At 34.4% G+C, this 27182-nt stretch overlaps 2 protein-coding genes across 11 annotated transcripts in view; one reads left to right on the forward strand and one right to left on the reverse strand.

The window, feature by feature from the left end:
- The window catches only part of FUBP1 (far upstream element binding protein 1), a 30650-nt gene extending 5384 nt beyond the window's left edge, over positions 1–25266 (forward strand). For 2 of the 5 annotated variants that reach the window (XM_014069437.2, XM_087719434.1), the window contains 19 exons: positions 596–637; positions 3924–3963; positions 5093–5142; positions 5252–5323; positions 5522–5579; positions 6537–6699; positions 6782–6880; positions 6973–7074; positions 7387–7489; positions 7576–7676; positions 8835–8976; positions 10745–10905; positions 12183–12334; positions 12758–12837; positions 13712–13837; positions 16837–16911; positions 20333–20392; positions 20479–20624; positions 20994–21349. In XM_014069437.2, coding sequence (XP_013924912.2) covers positions 596–637; positions 3924–3963; positions 5093–5142; positions 5252–5323; positions 5522–5579; positions 6537–6699; positions 6782–6880; positions 6973–7074; positions 7387–7489; positions 7576–7676; positions 8835–8976; positions 10745–10905; positions 12183–12334; positions 12758–12837; positions 13712–13837; positions 16837–16911; positions 20333–20392; positions 20479–20624; positions 20994–21002 — 1781 coding nt within the window. In that variant the 3' untranslated portion in view covers positions 21003–21349. Of the gene's footprint in view, positions 1–595; positions 638–3923; positions 3964–5092; positions 5143–5251; positions 5324–5521; positions 5580–6536; positions 6700–6781; positions 6881–6972; positions 7075–7386; positions 7490–7575; positions 7677–8834; positions 8977–10744; positions 10906–12182; positions 12335–12757; positions 12838–13711; positions 13838–16836; positions 16912–20332; positions 20393–20478; positions 20625–20993; positions 21350–22986 lie in introns of those variants that run through there. The other 3 variants (XM_087719433.1, XM_087719437.1, XM_087719436.1) reach the window with 2 other exon arrangements.
- Positions 25267–25374: 108 nt separating this feature from the next.
- The window catches only part of NEXN (nexilin F-actin binding protein), a 35063-nt gene continuing 33255 nt past the window's right edge, over positions 25375–27182 (reverse strand). For all 6 annotated transcript variants that reach the window (XM_087719441.1, XM_087719439.1, XM_014069469.2 and 3 more), the window contains 2 exons: positions 26618–26978; positions 25375–26524 (listed from right to left, as the gene is read on the reverse strand). In XM_087719441.1, coding sequence (XP_087575567.1) covers positions 26511–26524; positions 26618–26978 — 375 coding nt within the window. In that variant the 3' untranslated portion in view covers positions 25375–26510. The remainder of the gene's footprint in view (positions 26525–26617; positions 26979–27182) is intronic.

Below are 27182 nucleotides of genomic sequence, written 5' to 3' on the forward strand. Positions count from 1 at the left end.
ATCTACGACTTTCACTCATACTAAACGAATTTGGATAGTAGCTATGGTAGTGGTTTTGAATTTCCTGTTTGAAGTTTTATGCTGTGAAATTTTCAGTATTTGAAAAGGAAGCTTGAATGACAGTCCCCAGTTTGAGATTGTATTGCTATGTGTTGGTTAAATTTTAAACTTTGATTTTCTGTTTAATATTGTGGTTGTTGTCAGATTTAATTGTAGAATGATTATTTCTCACAATGGTGGTTGTTTCAGTTTTTGTTACAGAAGCATCATTAGCTTTAGTGTCAAATTACTAATAATACAGTTAAATGTTTGTTACATTTTAGTGCCTGGATATCCATGATACCGTTTTTAAACCTGTGTGTTTTTATTGAACTTGATACGTGATAAATGAAAATACTTTGCATTTTTCCCCAATTACACTAACCAAATGTTAAACATATAAGATTTTTCTTTGTTTAGATGATCTATTCCCTGAAAATTCAAAAACATGCTAAAATGCACTGGACAAGTTGCGTTCTGAACTTCTGGAACAGCCATTTATTTAAGTTATCTATATTTATGACCCAAAACATTTAAAAAATTCTTAATTTTGCAGATCAACCAGAACCTAAGAAAGTTGCTCCCCCAAACAATGATTGTAAGTATTTATGATTTGTTGTAACATTATCATGCTATTTAATATATATTGCACACAAATTAATGCTGCTATTTAAGTTGTGTATATTGATCTATTCTGATTCTCTCCATCCCTAAGAGCAAACATTTGCAATTTTGTATTATCTTGCTATGCACAGGATTCTGCTAGGTGGTTTCAGCAGGAATTAGGAGCAGAGCTCCTGTTAGTCTCTGTTGATAAAAAAAATCAGGAATCTGGTACAGGTAATCCTCCATTTACTATCACAACTGGGCCCAAAATTTATGTTGCTCAGCAAGGCAGTTATTAAGTAAATCATGTCCCATTTTATGACATTTTTTGCAATGGTGAAATGATTCACTACAGTTGTTAAGTGAATAATATAGTTGTTATGCAAATCTGGTTCCTTCCATTGACTTTGCTTATTAAGAAGCTCCCTAGGAAGGTTGCAAATGACAATTCCAGGACCGTGGGACACTGTAACCATTGTAAATACCAGCCGGTTGCCAATTACCCAAAGTTTGATCATGTGACAAGATATGGTGCAATTGTCATAAATGTGAGAACTGATCATATGTCACTTTTTTCAGTGCTGTTGTAACTTTGAATCGGCATTAAATTAATGGTCATAAGTCGAGGACTACCTATACCACTTTTTCCAACTAAGAAATTTTATTAAAAGGCATAAACTTTCATAAGCTATAATTTATCAGCTGCATAAAGTGGTTGTCCTGCATTGTAGACAGTTTGCTGATTTTTGCTAGTAAGTAGTAATATATAAGTAGGAAAATAACCTTAATGAATAACAAGTAATTAATGCCGTTTGATTAAAAAAAATAACCAAAATTGAATTTGGTTTTGTGTTAGTGAAACGGAATAATAAAAAGTTGTTTATCATTTTTCCAAATAACAGGTTAATATTAATCCTTCAGCTGACATCTTTTTAGTCAGGAGTCTTTTCTAATTTACTTGGGGATTATCTATATTCTAATAATGGTACACAAGATTTCACCTACAGGAGAAAATAGATTTAAAGGGATATTGGATAATTCAGTAGTTTAGATATTTGTTTTAAGTGTTCCACTTTGAAAGTTATATTCTGACAGGAGTAAGTATGTGCAGTTGTGATAAAATGTTTTAAATTTAGCATGGGTCACTCACTTTTGCCATTCTCCAAGCTTGCATGGTCTTATTGTGGGGTTTGGTGGAGGACTATAGATTCAACTTTTCGAGTGGCTGTTTATAAACTTGAAGTAATTTCAGTTTGTGAACAGGTACAGGGATTTTTGAATCAATCTTTATTCCTGAGGATTATGTACCAAGGAATCCAGAATAAGCTATATTTTAATAGAGTTTTAATTAAAAGACAGCTAAAGTCACATGGGTTTAAAGCCATAAAGCAAGATTTATAATGGTGCTTATTGAGTTTCCATACCACTTTAACCCAAAACTTAACAAACATATATAGAATATATAGAATATAGATATGTAGATATGGAATATGACTTATTTATTTATAGTTGCTTGCTTAGGTATAGAGATGACCTATCAAAGTTTTGGAATTTTAAAAAAAGCTTCCTTTCCAAATAGAAGACAAGGTATTCTACAGCTAAAAATGTTTTAAATAGTCACAAAATGTAATGAAACATTTCCTTTAATTTTAAGCAAGTTAAATAGAAATAATGGAATCCTGTAGATAGACTATTAAACAAAATAATTATTATTTTGGTTTTTTTACATAGTGAGATTATAAAGTTTAGCAATATAAGCTCTTTCTTTCCTGTAAGTTCTTAGAAGTGTTTATGTGGTGTTCATTTCCTTTTTATTATTTATGTATTGCTTCCAAGCCATATTTTGGTAGTAATCTGCGCTACCTCAGTAGAAATGTGTATGATACTGCCAAAAGTTCCTTTTATCATGTTGAATCATACTGTTCAATCAGTAAATCAATACTTAGAATTCTTTTGATTTTATTTCAAAATTATTTTAACTCATTTATATATTCAGTTTTCTCAGTTTGATGAAGGTAGAAATGAAAATTTAGAACTTGGACTTTAATTTTTTTTATCCCTTCTATCTAGAAGTAAGATCTACTGACTTACTACCTAACTTAATGTAATTTAGGTAGTTAGATTTAGTATTGCAGCTGGAACAAAATTTAAGACAGTGGCTGTTTTTGTTAAATCTGTTCAGCAGTTATAATTATATCGAATCATATTTGAAGTACAGAGTTACTAGGTTTCATTGAATAACATCTTTATTGATAGCCCTTCATATATGAAGCATCATTTAGCTTTTTCTCTATAAAACTTGGTTTCATTTAAAAATATAAAAAGTTAAAATGAAGCAGAATAGTTTCAATCAACCTTGAATGCTAACCAACAATATTTTCTCAAAAAAATAAGAACTTTTTCCATTGTATTAATTGTTGATAGTTTACAGTTTGAATGATTACATTGTAGTGTTGAATATAGCTACCAGTTTTTATGTTATGAATTTGCATTTTAATTTGCATAGTATATGAATATTTAAATGCAGCAGCCATTTCTGCTTGAAAACCATATGTATGACAAGTCCTGCTTCCTGTTCAGTTATACTCTGAGTGTTTAGGGCAGTGGAAGCTCATTACTTCAGTAGAAGTATTGTGTGATGCAAGAAAACATGTGAAGTACAAAGAAAGAATATGGGGGGAAACTTTTTAAGTGAAAAGCCCTAGCCCACCCCAGCATCTAACACATCTGTTTGGCCTTAGAATTAAACAGGATCAGGCCTTCAATAATTGAATGGTAGCCCTGTAGATGCTATAAAATTGTAGACTATGAACACTTCCTGAAAGAAAATAGTTAACAACAACTTCTAGGTGCTGGCTATCAAACTTGATTTAAAGGAGACTTTGCCTTGGTATTATGTGGTTTTTTCCCTTCCCTTTCACATTTTTATTTCCAATTTACATAAGCTTCCATTTTTCTTTACTTGCCAAATAGTAAATTATTTTTGCTTGCCAGGACTTGCAAATCATAGCTTGTCAGTTGATCTAGAAGTATACTAGAGAGAAAGAAAGCTAAACTAAACATCATGTGGAATTGACCATGTGTGCTTTTTTTTATTAGTACCAATTTTGAGCTACCGCATTTGTGATATATTTCTGGGTTAATGTTTTGGTGAAATATGTAATGTTAGTCAAATGCAAATATATTGAAATGAAACTAGTCCTGCATGTTTTTGCAGTTGTGCATTAAATGCCATTATTGTAGGTAAAATTATCAAAGTATGTAATATTTTATTTTAGCTTTTGGAAATCAGTTACCACCCATGCATCAGCAACAGAGGTAAGATTTTTATTCTCTTTAATTTGATCCTTATACAAGGTAACAACTTTCATTGGTTTGATTTACAAATTGTTATGTTATCAGTATCATGAAATGTGCTTTGGAAATTATATTGTCCCTTGAGAGCAAAAATCTGTTGATTGAAAGTAATGTTCATATAGTTATTTCAATCAGTAATTGAAATAATTATAACTTCAACTGATTGGGGAATTTTTATTTACTGTTTGCCTGGTAATGTTCACCATAGGTGACATTGAAGCACATGAGGTAATTAGTTGAGTAGGGATAAAAATTAGGTTTTTAAGTCACATGTTAAACAGCTATGTAGCTGAAAATGTTTGTTGTTTACTGTGTTACTTCAGTGAAAGTTAATTGCATTTCTTTTAATGCTCATTTCCATTACATTCAGCAACATAGATATAGTTTTCCCCCATTAGTTTGAGTTCATATGGCACAAGTCAGGTTGTTTCTCACTCTTTTTTGAAAATAAGATGCCTATTCAGCATAATGCAGACAAAGTATTTTCTCTTTGTTGCAACATTTGTTAAATATGTATGTTGTATATACAAAAAAATGAAAAAGGATGGGCTGCATTAGATTCCACAATGTCTCCTGAAATCTTTTAGTTGTAATTGTACTTTCTTTCACCTATTAGTATAAAACATTGCCATATATAACTTAGAATTAAGTGTGTTCATTTGAAAAAGAAAACTTAGTTTTGGTGAAATTTCCTAACATTTTAGTTCCCATTTATGTTCTTATTATATTTTTTTGCTTTACGTGTGACTTACCTTTTCAAAAAATAAAATAATATTATGTATCATTGAAATGGAAATAAATTGCAATAAGTTACCAAAATCATACATTATAAGTGGCTTCAACATTATTGGAATTTTGACATTTTAACTAATTGGCTAATATTTGACTGCCTGGGTTAAAATAGTAATTGGATATATTATTTTTTAGGCAGTGATTTAAACAAATACTGAAACCAAAGGACTAACCGAATAGAAGTAAAATTAGCATCTATATCTAGCTATATCTATATTTCTTTACTTCTTTATTTGGAGGGAAAAAAATAGTTCTAACTAGGTACAAATATTAACTTGTGGTGTGTTTCTTTCTCCAGGTCTGTAATGACAGAAGAATACAAAGTTCCAGATGGAATGGTTGGATTCAGTGAGTGTATATATATATATATATATATATTTATGTACTACATTATATTTAAAACGGTTGGAGTGCATGATGTTCATGCATTAACTGATTTGTTTGTCCATTTCTCAAGTAATTGGCAGAGGGGGAGAACAGATATCTCGCATACAGCAAGAATCTGGATGTAAAATACAGATTGCACCTGGTAATTATTTTATTTTCTTTAATTTATTAGGTTACAGTTGGAACTTAATTTGTTGCATGCACATAAATTAGTTTTAATAATTGTCAGTTCATGTCAGTGAAATTGAAACAATCATGAATTAGTTGTTGCTAAAAATCTTAAAAGCAAATTACTAATATCTGCTTACAAGCATTCATTCTATGCTATTTACATTTGTAGATAGTGGTGGGCTTCCTGAAAGATCTTGTATGTTGACTGGAACACCTGAATCAGTACAGTAAGTTTCTTCACAAATGCTTTCAGACCATGTTGAAATAATTTTTGTTAAGAATTTTCTTTCCAAATATATTTTCTTTCCAATATAAGTTCTATATTTGCCTAATAAAAGTGTCTCAGGCTATATGCTTCTTCACATGAAATATATCTAGCTCTGACTCTGAAATATGAACAATCTGCAGTGCAAAGTTTTCTGATTTTTCAGTTAAGTGCTTTTACCTACTCACTGAAAAATACTACTTTTCCAGGATGTTTGGAACATTCAGTAGCTCTAATGAGGCTAATTAACAGGTAGTCCTCAACTTAGAATCAGTTTCTTAGCAACCATTTGAAATTATAACAGATCAGATTTGGAATGCAAATGTTTGCAGTTCTGACATGGCCAACATTTTGGGCACCCAGCAACAAGGCCACATGTGTACCATCCACAGTCAAATGATAGCAATTTACAACGTTTTTTCCAGCATATACTTCCATTTCCTGAAAAAAAAATCCCATAGCGAACAGTGAGTTTCCTTAACAATCAGTGCAAAAATTGTTATGAAATCAGGCACAATCACAAGATGACCCTCTCTATAATGCTATTATTTTAAGAAAAAGTGCAATAGGTACACAACATGTTTACTTTCGAAGTATGCATTCACAATAATTTATTGAATAGTCTTTTAGCAATACTTGTACATTCATGATCAGCCAAGTAACAAAGTTTTGGCTAGAATTCAATTATAATTGTTTTCTCAAGTCGCACACAGCAGGTGAAGTATACTATTGGTTTAGTGTGGCTGTTTCTCTACTGTTCCCATTTAATATTGCTGCAAATGACACATTTCAAAGTTTATAAAATAAATTATTTCATGATTTTTAGTTAGCAATCACCCTAAATATTCTGTCAATTGCTGAATATGTTATTTTTCATACATTTTTTAATTGCAAATGCTTTTTTTTTTTTTTTTGCAAGATCTGCAAAGAGATTGCTCGACCAGATAGTTGAAAAAGGAAGACCTACTCCAGGATTCCATCATGGTGATGGCCCAGGAAATGCTGTCCAGGAAATCATGATTCCAGCTAGCAAAGCAGGATTAGTTATTGGAAAGGGTGGAGAAACTATAAAGCAGCTTCAAGTAAGCTGACATTTTATTTTCTAAAATTATGTGTGAATATTTAATATTTTTATGGTCTGAATGCATTAATTTTATTAAATAGGAGCGTGCAGGTGTTAAAATGGTAATGATTCAAGATGGACCACAGAACACTGGAGCAGATAAGCCTCTTAGGATCACAGGAGATCCTTACAAAGTCCAAGTAAGAACAGATTTTAAACGTTAAATTGTATTTCTCACAAAAGAAATGGTTGTAAAATCATTGCATCTTATGTGTACTTGTTTTTCTTTCAGCAAGCAAAGGAAATGGTTTTAGATCTAATTCGTGATCAAGGTGGCTTCAGAGAGGTACGAAATGAATATGGATCAAGAATAGGAGGCAATGAAGGATTAGATGTGAGTATGTGATGAATATTTTAGGCAAATTTGTACTTTAGGCCTGTTTTCATTCTTATCTATGAACAAACAAATTTCTGATTCTTTTCACTAATTTAAACCATCTTGATTATGATGCTTTTACTCCCTGTTAAATACTGATCATAAAATTGACTTTGAAATGCTTAAAAATACTGCAGACTAATTTCTCCTTCAAGTATTCTTACTCAATTGATTACTGTTATAATGCTGTTTTTCCTAAAGTTACATATTATATTGATTTGCTTTAAAATTCTTATTGAACATTTGTTAAAATGTATTGTGTTTCTTAAGGTACCAATACCACGGTTTGCAGTTGGTATTGTAATTGGAAGAAATGGCGAAATGATAAAAAAGATACAGAATGATGCTGGTGTAAGGATTCAGTTTAAACCAGGTAGAGTTTCCATGGGAAAGCACATAGATTGCATGTTTTTATCTATAATACTTAAATACTTGTAAAAATACTTATTGCTCTTGTAGATGATGGAACAACACCTGATAGAATAGCACAGATCACAGGACCACCAGACAGATGTCAGCATGCAGCTGAAATTATTACAGATCTTCTTCGAAGTGTTCAGGTTGGTTAATAGTTTGGTCAAGTTTTTAATTACTCTTATAAAATACTGATGTTTCCTTTTTCATAACTTTTATTAGGAAGACATGTGCATGAACATTTTTCTGTTAAAACTAACTGAGATGCCTGAAGTTTATAAATTTGTATTTCACTGGTTCTGTGCCTCTAGTGGTGAGTTTTATTCAGCAGTAATGCTTTAAAAGCATTGATTATAAACTACGTAAGATTTTTTAAACAAAGCCAATGTCTTAAAGAAGAAAGATACTTGGCTATTCCAAACATGTTTTTTCAAGGGGCAACTAGACTTTTTTTCCCCTTGAAGACACTTCACTTTTCATCCAAGAAGCTTCTTCAGTTCTTGGATGAGAAGCAAAAGATCCTTTGAAAGTCCAGTTGCCTCTTGAAAAAAAGCATCTTTGGGATAACCATGACCTGGATGACTGAGAATCTCCATAGACACGGAGATTCTCCATCTACTTGGAAATTGATAGACATAATTTTCAGTTGAAAGCGATACTAAAGTTGTGTGCTGTGCCATGATCCTTAATTAGCAGTCGGTGTGCTATACCTGCGGGTACTACCGTTATTTGTGACATTCCCAAATGTTTTTGCATATACCCCAAATTATTTTATTACTGAAATCATGTGAAACTGCCAATTCATTGGTGTTTTCACTTAATGTCCCCATGTCCTTTGCTCTTAGGAGGGAAAGTAGAAATCTTACAAGCGATAATGGCTTAGAATGATTTATTTCATTTATATCCTACATTACTCTGAGAATGCAGCCTGGTGAATTGTATTTGATTTTCATAGCATAAGCCTTCCCACAATAGGTTAAACCAAGAGTTAATGAGCACCCCAGAATTACTAGGTGAGATATATAGTCAAGTGAGGGCTTGGAACCTATATTACTAAGTAAGCTAGAGTAGTAGGAAGAAGAAAAATCAAGATTGTTATTGTTTTGTTCAGAAAAGTGTTTTCTTTGTTTAAATGAAATAGTTTGGTTGTTTTGATTGGTAGTTCTGTGAAGAAAAATGACATACTATTGGCTTTTACAAGTCTTATCTGTCCTCCTCTTGTTTTAAAGCAAAATAGAAATAATGCTTCTGAAAAAAACAATACTTTTTCAGTATTGCTAATTACAATTCTTTTTACAATTTAGGCTGGCAATCCTGGAGGTCCAGGGCCTGGTGGTCGTGGTAGAGGAAGAGGTCAGGGAAATTGGAATATGGGACCACCTGGTGGACTGCAAGAGTTTAACTTTATTGTTCCCACTGGAAAAACTGGATTAATCATTGGAAAAGGTAAAAAGCTTGACTTACTTTTCATGAGCTAGAACAATAAATAAGCTATTTTCCTGTTTGAGGGCAGGATATGGCATTTATCATTGAATAACTCACTTCCTGGTCCTTGTTGAAGTATCTACCTGATAATAAAATCTGGTTGCAGAACTTTTGTACAGAAAACAGTAGCAACTAAGATATCACAAATGAATTTTAGCCAGTTGGAGTGCTACTGTCCTTAGCCGCCTTACTCTGAAAATGATTACTTCTGGAAATGGACTCCTCATTATAAATAAGCATGCTTCTATCCTATCAAAACAACAATAGAATTTATGATACCTCCATCCTAGGAAAAAGATTGGACCATATGTAAAGTCTTAAATATCCAGTGAGGAATTGAAACTAGACTTCACAGTTAACATTCTTGGCTTTTTTTCAGTGATTTGATTTGAATATTGATTGCAGCTAATTTATTTTCTTAAACATTTCTTAGAAAGCAGTTTAAACTGCTTTCTCACTATCCATTACTGTTCCTGAAATCTGTGTTATTTCCCAAATCATCGTATTTTTTGGAGTATAAGATGCACCTTTTTCCCTCAAAAAAGTGTGAAAATCTGAGTGCGTCTTATACACTGAATACAGCATTTTTTGCCTCCCGAAACCCTGCCCCCTTCACCAAAATAGCCATACATAGCTTTTAGGAAGCTTATAGACTGCTCCTGCGGGCTGGGGGGGGGGCAGAAATGAGCAAAAAGGGGGCTGTTTTTTGCTCAATTTTGCCCCAGTGCCCAAGAGCCTTCTAAATGCTATGCATGCCCTTTTTTTGACAAAAAATCGGCCTCTTTTTTGCTCGGTTTGGGGGGGGCAACCCCAGGAACACTCTACAAGTCTCCTAAAGGCTATTCATGACCTTTTGGGGGGGGGGGTGTTTTTGTGAGATCTGCAGAGTGCAAAAACTTTTTTTAAAAAAATTGCCTCTTCAAAATCTTGGTGCGTCTTATACTCTGAAAAATGTGGTATACTTGAACATTCTAATTCTTTTCAATTTTATAAAAGTGTCCCATTCAGAGTTGTTCTTTGTGTAATACATGAATCACATTGGCTGTCCAGATGTCAACAAAATGAGTGAATCAGCTAATAATAATAGCCTTTGTTGTCATTGTACATCTTGTATATGACAAAATTGGTTTAGTCTAATCTTTGGTTAATTCATTCACAAATAAAAACCTCAGGTGATTATTTCATTTGAAGTAATATTTGAAAATACATTCCATGTATTTTTCTCTCATTCCTTCTACTTTGTATACCCACTAGTTTATTGAATGCCTCATACAGACAATGAAAGTGGAACTTTGGGTTTAGCATTAAAACCTCCCAAACTCAACAACATATTGTTCTATTTTCAGATACATATGTTGCAAATGTATCTCTGACCTCCTTTGATTTCTTAAAGCAATTAAAGCTATTCAGGGTTTTCCAGAATCTCGACTGTGAATTGGAACTGTGGAACTGCTTGCACAGTTGAAGAGTATCGTATAGATGACGACACAAAATTACATGGTTCTTGGATCTCCAAGAAATAAAATTAAACACAACTACGAACAAAAAATGGGTTAAAAGTAGAATAATGTTTAAAACTATACATGCTGTATCAGTAGTAATATAATATCGCCAAAATAGTTCTGTTCTCATTTCAGGGGCAAGCAAATGTGATTTTTGTTGTTATTTTTTCTAATTAAGGTTATTAACATATAGATTACAATATAATACAATTTCTTTGTAAATTCAGGTGGTGAAACTATCAAGAGCATTAGTCAGCAATCTGGTGCAAGAATAGAACTTCAGAGGAATCCTCCACCAAATGCAGATCCCAACATGAAATTATTTACTATTCGAGGGACACCACAACAGATTGATTATGCTCGGCAGCTTATAGAAGAAAAGATTGGAGTGAGTTCTGGAAATAGTTTTTTGTTAATGTTTTTGTTGTAGAAACAACTGGGTTAAGTACAGACAGAATAGGATTAGTTTTTTAAATTTTCTCTTTGTTCAGAATCCTTATGATATTGCTAACTTTGAACAGTCCCATTTAAAATTACAATTGTCAAATTTGTTGCCTATTAAAGACTAATGAGAAATTTAAATGCGGGATTGCTTATTCTGCACAGTCTACTGAATGATGAGAATTTAACAGGCATTAAAAAGTGTATAATTAAGTGATACAAAATACAGAAAATTAATGAATGGAACATGTCTGCATTTTGGGAAATGTCTGTATAAATTGTGCTCAAGTTACAAAGGTAACTGGGATTGGAAATTTATATCAATAGGTGAGACAATCAAAGTGTGACATAATGTGTCCACAAGCTTAGCAATGGTAAGCCCAGCATTCCCTTTTATTGTTAAGCAAGGACTGTGGGACATTAAGCAAGCATATCCACAAGTTCCTGCTGGCTTCCAACAACCAAAATCGGGGGAAGTTGTCAAGAAGTTGCAAGTTCCAGGCAGGTTGCAAACATGCAGTGTGGCTACTGCCAGGTGGAAAGGGAGCAACGGAGTGCATGGGTAGTTGGGTGGCAAGAATGGCAGAGCTTAAGGTGGCAACGGCTGCGTTGGAATATATGCAAGAGTCTGGGAGGTTGAAGGACTGGTCATAACTACTGTTCACTCATTCAGTACAGTCATTGAACCAGCGATCATTAACCAAGGACTATCTGTAATTTGAGTAAACTTCCCTTTGATCTCTTACTTCTCTGCCCTCAATTGTTCTGATGTGATGAGTTGCAAGCTAAGGAGATAATAGTTATGTTAGAGATAGTCAGGTTATGACCATTCGTTCAGCTATTAAAGTTATGATGGCACTGAATGAATGATAGTTTGGACCCATCCTTGAAATTCTGGCTTGCACTTATAATGGTTGCAGCATTCTATATACACATGACTAATTTGTGATCTTTCCTGTCGACTTTCCACAAGCAAAGTTTTTCTTATCAAGCCATGCAGTGTTTTTAGGAACTGTTGAAAACAGGCTGAATATTAAAAATTCATATCTTCGTTAATTTATCAGCTTGAGGAAAGAGAACCATTCCACCAGTTTTAGTAATAGCCTGTTTGTATCTATGCAGGTTTTGCACTTAGGTCCAGTGTTCTTAAACTTGCGACTATCTGTACAGTGTAATCTTATACTTGCTATTGATGTAGAATAACCTATTATAACTTATCAACAGGGTCCAGTAAATCCTTTGGGGCCCCCTGTGCCTCATGGACCTCATGGTGTTGTTCCTGGGCCACATGGACCCCCTGGGCCACCTCCTGGGGCTCCAATGGGACCTTACAATCCAGCTCCTTATACTCCTGGCCCTCCTGGTCCTGCACCTCAGTAAGTATTGTACACTGGTAGATATGTTTGCAGAGCAAGATCTTGTTGAATTGGGATCTAGATTTCAGCTATAGATTCTATACAGTTTTTAAATGTGCTTGTTCTATAACCAAACTCTTAGAAACATTCACTTTAGGGTAGCATTTAACTGAACATTATTCTGAATAAAATATATATTATAAACTGTTTAATTCATACTTAGTGTGCTGTAAATCATTAATTCTGAAGCATACATATGACGGGATTCTTGTAGGCTTTCTAGGCCAGTTCTCTTCTTTATGGAGATAATCAGAATATTCTTAGTAGATTGCAATCTAGCTTTTGCAGCGGACTCCCAAATCACCAATAGTAAAAATAGCTATTATAAATAGTTACTATTTATAATTTACTACTTGAGCTAATTATATTATATTTTCATTTTAGTGGACCTCCAGCACCATATGCTCCACAAGGATGGGGTAATGCATATCCACATTGGCAACCACCAAATCCCCCAGACCCTGGTAAGTAAAAGCAAATGTATAAATGGTCCTAGTTTGCAATGATATGCACATTAATCACATCTTTTAGTAAAGAAAATGTGATGAAACTAGATCATTCATTAAACCATATTCATTTCATTTTGGCAGTCTAATAGCAAATTAAAACAAATGTGAAATTTACTTTTGAATAGGATTGTTCAAAAATGTTAAGACACATTTAGCACAGATAGTTGTGAAAACCCAGTAAGTTATGTGTACACAAAATCCTTGATTAACAACCACAACTGGAATCTCAGTTGTTGGGCAAAGTGGCATTAAGCAAGGCATCCATTTGACTGCCTCTCTCAACTACTGCAATCTCAGCAGTCCTAGTTGTGGTTGTTAAGCAATCTTGTTAAAATTGTTAAGAGTTAAAATCTGGCAGAGAAAATTGCAAATGGCAAATGCAGGATCACAGGGCACTTTACAGCTGGTCTAAACTCTGAACAGTTGCCAAGCATCCAGTTCACGATAATGTGACCATAGGAGTGGTGGTGCAACATTTTGCAACTGCCAGAGGTTCTTTATGGGCCATAAAGCATCCTTTCCAATACCATGGTATCTGGACTGTCATTATATCAACAGTAATGAACCAATTACCTGTACGTTGAATATTTCAGATAGCCAAAATTCACTCTGAATTAAATATGGAGTTAAATTTAGAACCAATTCTAAATTTGGACGGGATGATGGACAGAAAGATAGAAAAACTGGAAGGGTATTGTTTCATTTACGTGCTATCGTGGACAGTTAATCTGTTCTATGTGAACTGACTTAACTATTTTACTTTTGGAGAGTTTAATTTATAGATCTATCTTTCATAAGAATTGAACTAAATGTCATGCGTAATTTTCAGGTAAGCCAGCAGATCCTAATTCAGCAGCATGGGCAGCCTATTACGCCCACTACTATCAACAGCAAGCACAGCCACCCCCTGCAGCTCCACCTAGCGCACCACCTGCCACTCAGACTAACGGACAAGGTACCGTGCTTGTATCAATATAACAAATATCAACTTTTTTTAACAGTTGAAGTATCTTATTCAAACCTTAGAATATTTTGAAAGAGTTGTTTTATTATGATTTCATCAATTACATATTTGAAGCTTTGTATGTTGTAAGCTGGATTCAGTATTAAACTCAGTAAGACAAATCTAAAGATGTTTGGGACAGCATTAGATTGATGAGAATTTCTTCCTGAAAAATAACTTTAGAAAACAAATCTTGAATTTTAGACACATTTTATGAGAAGGATGATAGTTGTATTTAATTGGCTCATCAACATAATTGTTTGGAATATAAGAAAACTAGTAAGAAAGAAATATGGAGATTACTGGAAAGATTAGGAGTTACCCAAATCCCAGCCCAACTTTGGTTGTGCGCTGACGTGCCACACCCATAAGGCTATGCATGGGACACACACGCATGTGCGCAACCCTCACCCTCCCATATTTTGGGTGCGGTGGACATGTTTTTCGCCTTTCCCAGGCTCCAGAGGCTTACTAGGAGCCTTGGGAGGGCAAAAACAGCCCCTCCAGAGGCTTTAGGAGACTTCCCTAAAGGGAAGGGGGAAAAACAGCCCTACGGGCAACCCAGAACTTCGGGACTTCCGGGTTGCCTGTAGTGCCATTTTTCGCCCTCCAGAGGCTTCAGGGAAGAGAGAAAGCAAGAGAGAGGAAGAGAGAAAGGAGATGGGGGGATGGATGTATGTATTTGGAGACAAATCAAAAGCAAATGCAAGCAAGAAATACGGAATTTGGCTCAGATAGAAAGCAAGTTGCCTGGAAAGCAACTTTGGAACAAGAATCATATGGTTCTCAGCACAGCCATTTAGACTTGGCATGGGGTTGCTGCGGCAACTTGACTGTCTCATCTTCAGCTCGGACTTACTCATTATCCCGGAAGAGCTTCATGTTTTGGGGGGGAAGCTTGCCAGTGTTAATATTCTCCCGCCGTCAGGGAGGTGAGATCAAGTTAAGCTCCTCAATGTAGGGCAGCATCCTTACGCCCCAACTTTTATGAAGGAGGAAGGAGAACTGCGGGCAGTCTGACAGCCTCAGTAGTAGCAGTAGTAGTAATACAGGTAGCAGCATCAGCAGTTTCTTTGGCAAGACTCACTCACACACACAAAACACACACACAGCCATCAGCCACCGCACACTAAAGCTGGCGGCACTGAGGGAGTTGACCAGCTGGCTGTGCAAAATAAGGTGCCCTTGACTGTCCACAGTTCTCCATCCTCCTCTCACCCATCCTCCTTCAGGGGCTTCCCACCCTCTGCATGCAGCTCTGCCCGGCTGCCTCTTTCCTATGCTCCCTTCCTCCCAGCGATTCTGCTCAGCAACTGCCCCCTCTCCGCCTGCCCACCCCTGTGTCAGGAAGCGGGTGTAAATGGGGCGAAAGCTGCCAGGTGTACGGTACTTGTTTGAATGGAAAGGAGCAGAGGGATTTCGGAAAACTGGGAAAGTTGGGGTGTCAGGACGCTGCCCCTGCAGATCTCACCTCCCTGACGGCAGGAGAATATTAACGATGGCAAGCAGTGGGTCGTCCGGCACCAGCATGAAGCTCTTCTGGGATAATGTGGAGTAAGTCCGAGCTGAGGATGAGACAAGTTGCTGCAGCAACTCCATGCCAAGTCTAAATGGCTGTGCTGAGAACTATATGATTCTTGTTCCAAAGAACTTGCTTTCCAGGCAGCAGGATTGGCTCTAGCTGTCTGAGCCAAATTTCGTATTCCTAAAGGAGCTTTTGCACGTACTATCTCATGCCACCTGCAAATTCCACCCCCTCGCCTCTTCTCCTTCCTCCCGGCCCTGCCAATCCATTCTGCAACTCCCCCCCCCCTTCCACTCCATGCTGCAAAGCTCGACAGCCCCCCAAACACTGCAGAGCTCCACTTCATTTCTCTTCCTCCCAACGTCACTGCTTGCCACACTCCGCATAGCAATTAGCGGAAAAGTCAGCTTTCCTCCTCCAAGTTAGGGGGGGACCTTCCACTCAGGTGGTTCGCGCCCTATGGAAAGCTCCTGCACCAAGCAGTTACATCTGACTTACCTCGCAGATGTAAACTAAACCTCCAGCTGCTCTGCTCATCTTCAGCCTCATTTCCAAAACCTCCCCATTGATAAAATGTTCTCTCTCTTCCATTAAGCCCTATAGAGGCTCAGGCCAATAATGCTGTTACTAATAACTCGGTTCTATGGAGTGTAACTATCTCTGAAGCCTCCGGAGGGAGAAAAAACGCCCCCAATGTGCAAACCGGAAGTCTGTTCCTGAACTTCTGGTTTGTGCGTTGGGTTATTTTTCGCCCTCCGGAGCTTCAGGGAAGCCTCCGAAGAGTGAAAATAAAGGCCAAGATCAGCTGGCCAGCGTGCGCATGCGTGCTGGAGCTGTCAAGGCAATGCCTCGCCAGCCCTAAGAAATGGCTCTGCCTGTCACCTGTGGCACGCGTGACACAGGTTCGCCATCACAGGTTTATATTATGTTTCCAGTCAAATTACTACATATGAATCTAAAAAAAATAGTATTCTTAACTTGAATTGTATATTCTTTCCAGTATTCTATTTGGTGTAATGATGGTACAATGTGAACACATACAACAGCAAATGTTGCCATTACAAGGATTTTTTGTGTGTGGACCCCTAAGGGGCACGGACTAGTCATGGAGACAGATTGATGTGTGCATAATGACTGGTTCCAATTAAATATAACTGAAACAGCTGAATCATTGAGGAAGTCTGATCTCCCCAGATAAAGAAATGTACATGTCTTGATGGTTAAAAGATGGGGCACCTGCAGCTAAGTTCTGTGCATGATAGGTGCAAATAAGGCATTTCTGAACTGGGACTTGCAAAGTATTTGAAAACAAAAATGTTAACTTTTTATGTATGATTTTTACTCTTAATTGGAATAAAATGTAAGTGATTGGAACTGAATCTTTTTACTTTTTTATTTTACTCACACTATTTTTTTGTTCAATCAGGAGATCAACCAAATCCAGCACCAGCAGGGCAGGTAGATTATACCAAGGCTTGGGAAGAATACTATAAAAAAATGGGTATGTTTTATTTACTTTTGATTTTTAAATTTTACTTCTCAGAAACTTTGCTGATTCATACACAATTTTATTTTGAAAAAAACAAAACTATTACTATAGATAAGTTTTGTATTTTTAAGTACCTTTTATATTTTTGCTCCAATGACGAGTGTGCAGAAAGCTTTTATGGGATCTTTTCATTTACAGAGGAAAACCTGTCCTCTGCAATCTAATTTTTGTAGTTTGATTTCTGCAGCAAAAACCCAACAACTAGCAGTAGTCTTGGTAGCATTATCATTTATATGGGAAAAGTTAAGTTTAATAAGCTTTATTTGATAGACTTAAACTCGGCACATTTCCAAAACTGCCAAAGCAATTTTAACTGAAAACATCAGTACTTGAGACTAAAAGCCACTAAATGAATCCATTGCCTCATGTCTGAGAATGTTTCCAGCAGCTGACATGGGAACAATTAAGAAAAAAGTCAAAAATGACTTATCAAATTTTTAATTTTTACTGTTCCATTATTGTCAAAAAATATCAAATACATTTATTATAGTCTTTGACTAGTCTTCATAGTAAAAATAAGATACGGTTTAACAACAACAATTTGTTAGCATCCCTTAAAACGTAATTAATCTAAAATTTATCAGTATGGCTCTCATATTTGGAAATGATTGAGAGGATCAGTGCATGTCTTTGAACATTGTAAAAAGGACACTGTATGAGAACACGAGCAAGAGTTTGCTTCCCTGGATCCACAAGAGTAAAGTTTCTGCAAATAAGGAGTACCATGAACTCAGTAGAATAGACCTGATGATAGGAGCACATCAAAGCAGGCTCTAGAAGAGGCCTATCTATAGTTGCTCAGGGTTAGATTGTATTAATACTTTGCCATAGTGAAATTCCATTGTGATCTGCTGTTTTCTGTTTCTCATATCAGATGTTAAGACAAGATTTTTGTGGCAAAATATATCTGCCCTTTAAAGTGCTTCTAGCAAGAAAAAAAATGACCCCAGATTTTCTGATACTATAAACCCTATTCTGGTGTTAGTGTTCTTGAAAGCACGTATTAGCAAAATATATTCATAAAATGCTAGCCCTAGAATATTTCATCATTTGTATCAACAATATTTACCATTTTCTTTATATTTTCCATTAAACAATAAAATTGAATCTGAATCATGAATGCAGCTATTCTAGTTTCATGTTCTGTTGTGAAGCTACATTTACATGAAAGTAGTAGATATGAAATATGTGTGTTCTTTTTTGTTAGCTAGGTGAATACATGCTATAGATCTAATTTTATTTTGTTGGAAACTATATATGTGTGTTTGCATTTGCATCCAGTGCCATCAATGAAAAGCCTAATTTGAAACAGGAGATTTTCTCAGTAATTGGTTCTAGTCTGGTGGTTGCCAGAATTAAATGTTAAAATTATGCCATCTTAATATTCACTATCAGAATATTAATTGCCAAACTGTTATCAATCTAATTTCCTTTTTAATAGATGCAAGAGATTTCAAGTGTAAATTACTTTCACAGCACAATAAGAAAATATAACCTGCACGCCTGATTTTGATATTCTGTACTAAATGCTGTACCACATTGAGTTTTGCTACAATTTGGCACTCGTTAAATTTTTTTTGAAGCACTTAATTATATATCTTCTAAATTCCTTCTAACCTTATAACACTGAATCTTAAATACTAATTATTTAAGGTTCAAATTAGCATGATATAATTTTTATTTTTATAAATAAAAATTTATTTTTTTAGTTTTGTCCTTTCTCCAATGAGATTAATATAGATTAGGCAATCTATTTTGACAACAGTATACTATGTTATAGACAATTGTCACAGAGGTGACATCCCCTCTAGTTACAATTAATGTGTCTATCCCAATAAAATGTTGCTTGTAACTAGTTTTGCTAGATTCAGAATTGGAATTAATAGGATTAGAAAATACATCCATTTTTCTTTTTGTGCCCTTCGTTTTTCTAATTGTGACTGTCTTCACGATATGAATTGTCTTAGTTTTGAAGCATTGTATTCCATAAATTTTCATCACATATAGAACAATTCACTTCAAGCTAAATTTAAGTAGGTAGGGTAGGAAAATTCATGATTGTCAGATATAATGCCTTTTTGATGTTAAGCATGCTGCCTAAATTGGTTTTAGATACCAATTTATATATAGTCCAAAGAACCAGAATTAATACCGTGTTTCCCCAAAAATAAGACAGGATCTTATTTTCTTTTGGAACACCCCCCCCCCCCCGGAAATAAGCACTTGGCCTTATTTTTAGGGCGGTCTTATTTTTGAAATGCAGGAGGCGGCGAGCATGGTCACCTCATGGCTGCTGCTGTGTTGCAATATTTTTGGGGAAGGGCTTATTTTAGTGCATGTGCTCAAAAGCCCGATTGGGCTTACCTGGGGAGGGCTTATTTTCAGGGAAACGGGGTAATAATGGAAAAACTGAAGCCATAGAAATAAATGTATTCATATTAAGGTATCTACATGACTTTTGGGACATTATCTCAACATGTTAATATCCTTCACAGAATTTATTCTGAAAATAAATGCATAGCAATTTGACATGAATAAAGAATTGAGATTAATATTATTTTAAACTTGTACTCTACTCTCTATTTACTTTCTTAAATACAGAATGACTGACCCATATGTACCTTAACAGTTTCTCTTTATCCATTTTCTTTTATAGTTTATATTAAATATAGGAAAACATTTACAATTTTTAATTAAAAATAAGATTAATCAGTAATAAGTTGACTTAAAAGCAGCTTTATGGTTGCTGAACGATGTTTGCTATTTTGCATTCTTTTAATACATGCTAGTCCTCAAAAACAAAAGTCAACCTAAGTATTAAGCGTATTTTAATTTAAAAAATTAAAAAAATACGATGTTTTCATATTTAGAAGGAAGTCCTCAAAAACAAAAGTCAACCTAAGTATTAAGCGTATTTTAATTTAAAAAATTAAAAAAATACGATGTTTTCATATTTAGAAGGAAGAGAGCACATACTCTTGGGTACAGATTTTAGGGCAAGTTCACTTAGGACGTCCGTCCTCCATATATTATAAATCATATAATGAGAATAGTTTTTCTACACACTTGCGTAGAATATGGGATACATTTCCAAGCATTTTCAAACTAGTGAAAATAGGTTGGATTATGCAAGCTGGTTTGGATGAATACCTATGTTGAGCAAACAGATAAGACTACTGTATAAAAATTTAAATCAAATTAATAAATTTTACATCTATTAAAAACTCAACAAAAATTATAATATTAGATTTTAATATTTTCTGATTTTTCACTATACATCAAAAGAAAACAGCAAAGAACTCTTCCATTGTATTCTTGACTGTAATTTATACATGGGAGCTGTGTTTACATTAAAATGTGGGGGGTTTTGCAGGTCAACAAGGGCAGCCACAAGATTATTCAAAGGCTTGGGAGGAATATTACAAGAAGCAAGGTAATGTTCGTTAGAAATGAGATTATTTTGACCTTCCTTCTGCCCCTTTTATGGCACCGGAGTTGTGTAATCTATATTTGTTCTAGGTCAAGCTGTTCCAGCTCCAACTGGAGCCCCACCGGCAGGTCAGCCAGATTACAGTGCAGCATGGGCTGAGTACTATCGACAGCAGGCAGCTTATTATGCCCAGACAAGTCCACAAGGAATGCCACAACATCCTCCAGCACCACAGGTAAACAGTCTTGAATAATTTAGCTAATACTTTAGTGAGATACTTTTCAATTTTTGTGGGGTGGAATTTTGTTTGTTTTTGCATGTCTCCCACATAGCTATCTTTCTGAAGTATGCATTTTTCCTGATAAAACGTAACTGCAAATGAATTAATGCTCTTTTAACTGGAGATCTGTGTTTGTCTTTGCATACATTCAGTGTTTGTGATCTAAAAATTTCTCCTCAGGGTTTTTGAAAGCCATGCAGGAAGCCACCACCATTGCATTAACCAAATTTTCTTTCTTAAAGGCTTCAGTCCTGAGTTAGCGCAATTTTTTAAAAAATATTTTCTTTAACTTTTTGTGTATTTCTTATGTATTTCTTCGCACAGGGCCAATAATAAGAAGTGGACAATACAGTATTTGCTTCATTATGTGGGGGAAAAAAACCTTTGTTAAATGTATGGATGCAGACGCCTTGATGAAGATCATAATTTTGTTTGGTTAAAAATAGTGTTTTTTTGAAATGTACAAAATATCTATCACAACTGATAGGAGGTAATATTTCTGTGTAGAAATGGAAATTGGTTTGTTTTTAGTACATTAGTGTAGATGTACACATTCCAGCAAATGTATTTGCAACTATTATGTGGTCAATGCTTTGTGATATAAATGTACTTTTTCAATGTATACTTGATCACTTTTAAATGCTTGTTTTGTGCTTTGCAATAAATAATATGAAACCTCCTGTGTTGGTAAGTTGGATATGTGGGTACTCAAGAGAATTCAACAATATTTTTTTTAGTAATTCTGTACATGTACACAAGTAAGACTTTTCCCCTCTCTTTTAAGTTCAGGCTTGATGTTGGTATTTCCCCAGAATAGGTTTATATAGGGATCTCTTTTGTGATTGTATGTTACTATTTAGCATTCTGATATCTTCCTCTCTTTCTACTTGTGTAAAAATTGCATGTATGTGAAGGTATTTCTTGACATACTTCTGCATTAACAGTTGAAATTTCTTTTTTATTCATGACCACTGTCCTAGACCCGTATAGCTGCTATAGTTAACATTTGTTTTATGTATGATTTAATTCTTTAGTATATTTTCCAGACACATTATTAAAATCAGTTATCTAGAAAAATAAAATGTGCTAAGCGGTTGGTTTGAAGCACTTTGCTATAGAATTCAGTGTAGTAAGGATGATTATGCTTTTTAGTTATAAAACTGCATTTGTTGTAGAAACATGCTGTTTGAGTCTTGGAATGCTTAATGAAAAAAAAGGTTTTTTCAGATAAGGTTTGTTTTTAAATGTTGAAAGACTAGTTTTTAAGTTATGTTTGAAAAGTCTCTATCATACGTTTTACTTTTAATAATTCTAATTGAAAATTGGTGTTCTGTTAAAATCCACTGTTTGCTTTTTTGCATATATTAGATTACATGCAATACAGTTTGTCTTGCCATTGTCTGTTGAAGTGCAGGTTTGATCCAGCCAGTATAGAACTAGCTCTGTAGGGGTGAGGAGGACTGTGCTGTGTATCATCCTTGATTGTTCCTTCAAGGAGCATTGCACTGTAAGTACATCAGAGTGACAAAATGATGAACTGCAACAGTATCTTTTTGTCAGTGTTCCACATAATGCAAATGCCATACCTGTGTGAATATTATGTTGGAATAAAATACAGTGCTGATATTTTAGAAAATTACAATTGGTTGTTTAATCAGATACCTAGATATGCATAAATATGTGTGTGTATGGGTAAGTATTTTGAGATATTTAGCTTTAGCTAAAGAATTCATCAATGAACTAACATTGTTCATTAGGGTTTCAGAAATGAGATATATTCAGATATCAACTTATAAATTGTTAACATTTAAAAATGCTTGTCAGGAGGAAGTTGTTTTTGTCTTCAGTTGTCTGCATATATTTAGTGATGCAGCTATATGCTATTTTTCTAAATCTTTATTAGCCTTATCTTTAGAAAATCATTTTGTTGTTTTGGAGTGTTCACTTAGAGTGGCTGCAAGAGAAGAACTGAATGTGGTCTAAAATGAAGTAGTATTATTGCAAAAATAATTAGAAATGCATTTGTTCTACTGTAGAATCAGGAGGGATTTTTTTTTATTCAAGTTTAGTTTAGGATTTACATTTTGAAAAGACTACTAGAAGTTAATAAATATATAGAGAAGTAGGTTATGAAGTCTCTTAAATATTTTGCATGTTAAATCTGTAGCTTATTGGAAAATGGTGTAGTTATTAACTAAACAGAACAAACATTCACCTGATTCTTTATCATTCACCAAATGGAGGCTGTTGATTTTGATTCATTTAAAGTATAAAATCTTTATTAATTGCAAACAGTGCAATTATTTATACTTCACAGTGCCTTCCCAGATCTTCCACCTTAGGTTCTGCTGCAAAAAGCACAGGTAAGCACAACCTAAGGAAGTGTATAAATACATATTTCAGTATATCAATGTTGTCCCTGTGAGAATTTTTTTGTGCTTGTGTATTCAAAAGCAATCTGCCAATATCTTTTCCCAAATGTATTCTGCTATTCATGGTTTCATTCCAATGAGAATTCTGAAACAATTATTTACATTTCTGGGTAAATGTGTATCTTTATTTTTTTTAAAGATAAGTGGATTGCTGCAATAATTTTTGAGTAAGTCACTTTTACTACTTTCCCTCAATAGTTGTTACAAATGAATATAAAATATTTTTTCAAGATACAGGAAATCTTGGTCAGAACTTCAACAGCCTTCACAAATGCTTCTATAATGTGGATGTTATACCCAAATACTACGTATTCGAATATACTGTATGTTTCTCTCAATCTTAAGATGATACACCATAAACCATAAATTAATGTAGCTTGATTATTTCATGCAGAAGGAAAAGAAAAGTGAGATTTTACTTTTGCAAAATAGTTCTAAAAAAATATTGTGCCAGTGATGTTAACAAGTTTGGCAGATCTTTTCTTTTTATAGCAATTTCCTTCCTACTTTGCTATTTCAGCTGAATTGCTGTATATTTTTGCTAGTTTTAAAATGTTTTGTATATGACTTACCTAGGTAGCTTAATTTTCAGTTTAAATAGACAATTTTAAGGCAGTACCATCAGTTTTTGTTTGTCACTTAATAAAATGTTTTGATTTTATCGAAAGTCCTGCTTTTCTGTGCATGAAAGGAAAATATTCAAAAACCCTGCCTTCATTTTCACACACAGTGCTGAAGATGCTGCAAGCACCAAATCATAGCTCATAAAATCAGGTCCTGAGATAGTTACTTCCAATAAAGAGGATTCCTTTGAGTGTATGGCCCTGGTGAGCCGATGAGCATGGACCATAGAAGGGCTCCATGTAGAAGGTAAAATTGGCAAAAACAATACCGATTTTAAATGTATCCCATACTTAATGGTGTAGGGTATAATTTGCCTGTTTTTATCGCTTCTCATTCTTTAAAGTGCTATTTGCTTGACCATAAATGTTCCATAACTTGTTATGTGATAATTATAAAAATTATTTATCAGTTTACACTTTGCTAAATAGTCAAGCATGGGATATGTCTTGCGTTTACAACTAAATCAGTAGTTGTACTTGAATTCCCTCAAGCCACTTTATTTTATTTTAAGGGGGGTTATACTTTGATATGTCAGAGTAATTTTTATATGAAAGCTGAAGAGCTTCATCTTGGTTGAATTTTGTTTCACCATTATAAAAAAAACTTTTTCCTATTCATCTTTAACAAACAGCATACATTGAAATTTTAAGTCAAAATCAGGAGGTGTAAGGGGGGAAACGTTGTTGACGTAGGAGGTGAAGATCTGTGTTAATAATTTTTGTTTCGGTGGACCTATAGGCATCTTCTTGTACTATAGCTTTTATTTTTGGTTTGTCCGATTTCTTTCAGAAAGATAAGGTTGAAGTGTTCTACTCTCAATATGGAACCTTTGAGCCGAATCCATAGATAGTTTTTCCTTGTGCAGTTTGTGTGTTATAGCAGGAATATATTTCTAAATTTTAATTGAATCCCAGGATTAAATGAAAGTAATGAATGTTTTAAAACAGAGGAACATCTTAATTTCAACTAATGTCTTTAGATTATCTGTTGGTATGTGTTCTGTATAGGATATTTGCTAGTTAAAAAGCAATCTTTATCTAGAGTTTTGTAAATTACACCTCAGTGATCTTGATAGGTAGGCTGTATCATTCACTAATCCTTTTTTCTAAAAATATTGTCAATTGGGATACATTTCATAAGTTTGAGGGTAGAATTTTAAATTTTTCTTTGTGTATTAGGGTTTTTATAAAGTAAAACATTGGGTCCTACAGAATATGTACAATAGATCCATTTTTCTATTTGTAGTACCCTATCAAACTCTTACATTTATGCAACTTTATCTTAATATGCATGAAAGGCATTTTCGTCCTGAGAATAGTGTTCTCTGCAGAAACTACCCGTGTTAAAAAAGAAGACTGTCTTTTAAAGGCTACTGTGATGGGAAGTATCTTAGGCAGATGCAGCTTGGACGTGAGGTAAATCCAATGCTTTCCAGTATGTTGTGTTGAGCTTGCCTATTGACAATGTATGTACTCATGAAAATACATTAATTGTACTGTTTTGTATGAATTCTCAATAAATGTAAACTAATGGATGAAAAATTGTCCTTTGCATTATTTAATTTTTGAATGGATTTAAAAACATTTGTACATCCGGAAAACTATAAAAGATGAGTGCTACAGCCTTGATAAAGAAAAAAACATTCAACGTTAGGAACAGAATATATTTATTATCCTTCCATTGAATACAGAATAAGTAATTTGGTACATACTTAAGAAAACAAATCTCCTGCATAAAAATTTATTCTGACTTGCTCTGGCAACTAAAATACAAGCCCAAACCAACTGGAAGATTTGCAAATGTATGTGAAGTTCCAGTGCATATTTTAATTATGTGATGGAATTTAGTTAACTGCTTTTCATTTAGACCACCCCCCCAAAAAAATATTATTAATCTGTTCCAGATTTATAACTATTAATAATGTTATTCCAAACTATGTTATTTAGTTTGGAAATAGTAGTGAGATGATTCATTAAGTTCTATAAAAATGAGATGCACATTGAAAAGCCACCCACTATTACGCTAACAAATTGAATATGATGCAGATTTGCCCAGCATCTTGTCTGGAACACTGAGCTGAAATCTATCATCTAATACCATATAAAAAGCAAATACTTGATTTTAAAGAACTTAATTTACAGCTGAATGCATAATTTAATAGTATACATTTGGTTTCAAGCCATTAATAGTCTTGCTATTTTGTTTTATTTTGTATTTTATTTTGTTCATACAATTTAAAAGAAAAATGTTAAGCAAAGTGTAACTTAAATACTATGTTACCTTTTAGCTAGTGTAACAAAGGACATACTTTTTTGCCTCCAAAGTTGCCCTGATTGAAACATTTGTGTAGAATGAATTGGTCTTGGCTAAAAGATTAAAAATTACAAACTTGCTATGTTGTTTTGGCATCAAATTAAAGTTGCAAACAATACAATTAAGATTTTTCTGGTCAATTCTTCTCATTTAGTACATTCAAGAGTGCTTTGTTTGACATATTTTATGTTGGCATACTGAAAGGTTCTAGAACCACATGGCAAACCGTTTCATGCAGTTTGATTTGCCTTATGGAACATCATTACATGGACCAGTACAATAGCATAAATAAGCAGCCATCATTTGTAGATTGCACTGCTATATGTCAAATGACCCAAACTTTTATTGCCCGAATTTCAGTCTGAAAAGTATTCTACTTGAGGAATGATAGACAACTTCTTGGCCCCACCACAGGAGAAAAAGATAGATGCAGTGAATGAAGGGAAGAAAGGCTCCAGAAATGGTAGGATATTTAATAGTCATCAGCTAAGGAAGAGAAGAGAAGAAAGATGAGTTAAGAGAGAATCAACAGAGAACAAGAACTGAAGACTTGATAACCTGTGAAATGCTATCTCTTACTTTCAATAGTGAGAATACAAGTGCTAGCAGCTGTTCCTCTACTGTTTACCGCTTTACACATATATTCTCCTTCATCTTCCGGGAAGGTCTCTGGTAAGTAAAGGCAGTATGTTTCTCCTCTTTCAATGTATTGGTAATCCTCACAGTCTTGCAACATTTCCCCTTCAAACCACCATGTAACTTCTGGCTTGGGTTCACCAGTTATTTTAACAGTAAACCGTACTGGTTCACTGTCCACAACAGATACATTTTTAAGAGGCTTTTTGAACCATGGAGCACCAGAACGGGCTTGCTGTTCTTCATCTTCATACACTGAGCCATTAACAATACTCCCTTCCTCGTCTTCCTCTTCCTCTTTTTTCTGCATTTAAACAGATGTGAATATTTTAACACAAGTTGTGAAGAAATAGAAACTAATATTGATAATCGGATTTCAAAAGGCTTGAGTTACCAGAGTTAATTAAACCTTTTGTTTCCCTAAATTAAAAAGGATCAGCAGACTAAAGTGCTGGAAATCAATGTTAGTATTTGCAGCAAGATGATAGATATGAATAATATCTACCTA

This window comes from Thamnophis sirtalis, unplaced genomic scaffold (assembly GCF_051295495.1).
Source record: "Thamnophis sirtalis isolate CommonGarterSnake01/CBP01778 unplaced genomic scaffold, rThaSir2_p1.2 scaffold_7, whole genome shotgun sequence".
Lineage (NCBI taxonomy): Eukaryota > Metazoa > Chordata > Lepidosauria > Squamata > Natricidae > Thamnophis > Thamnophis sirtalis.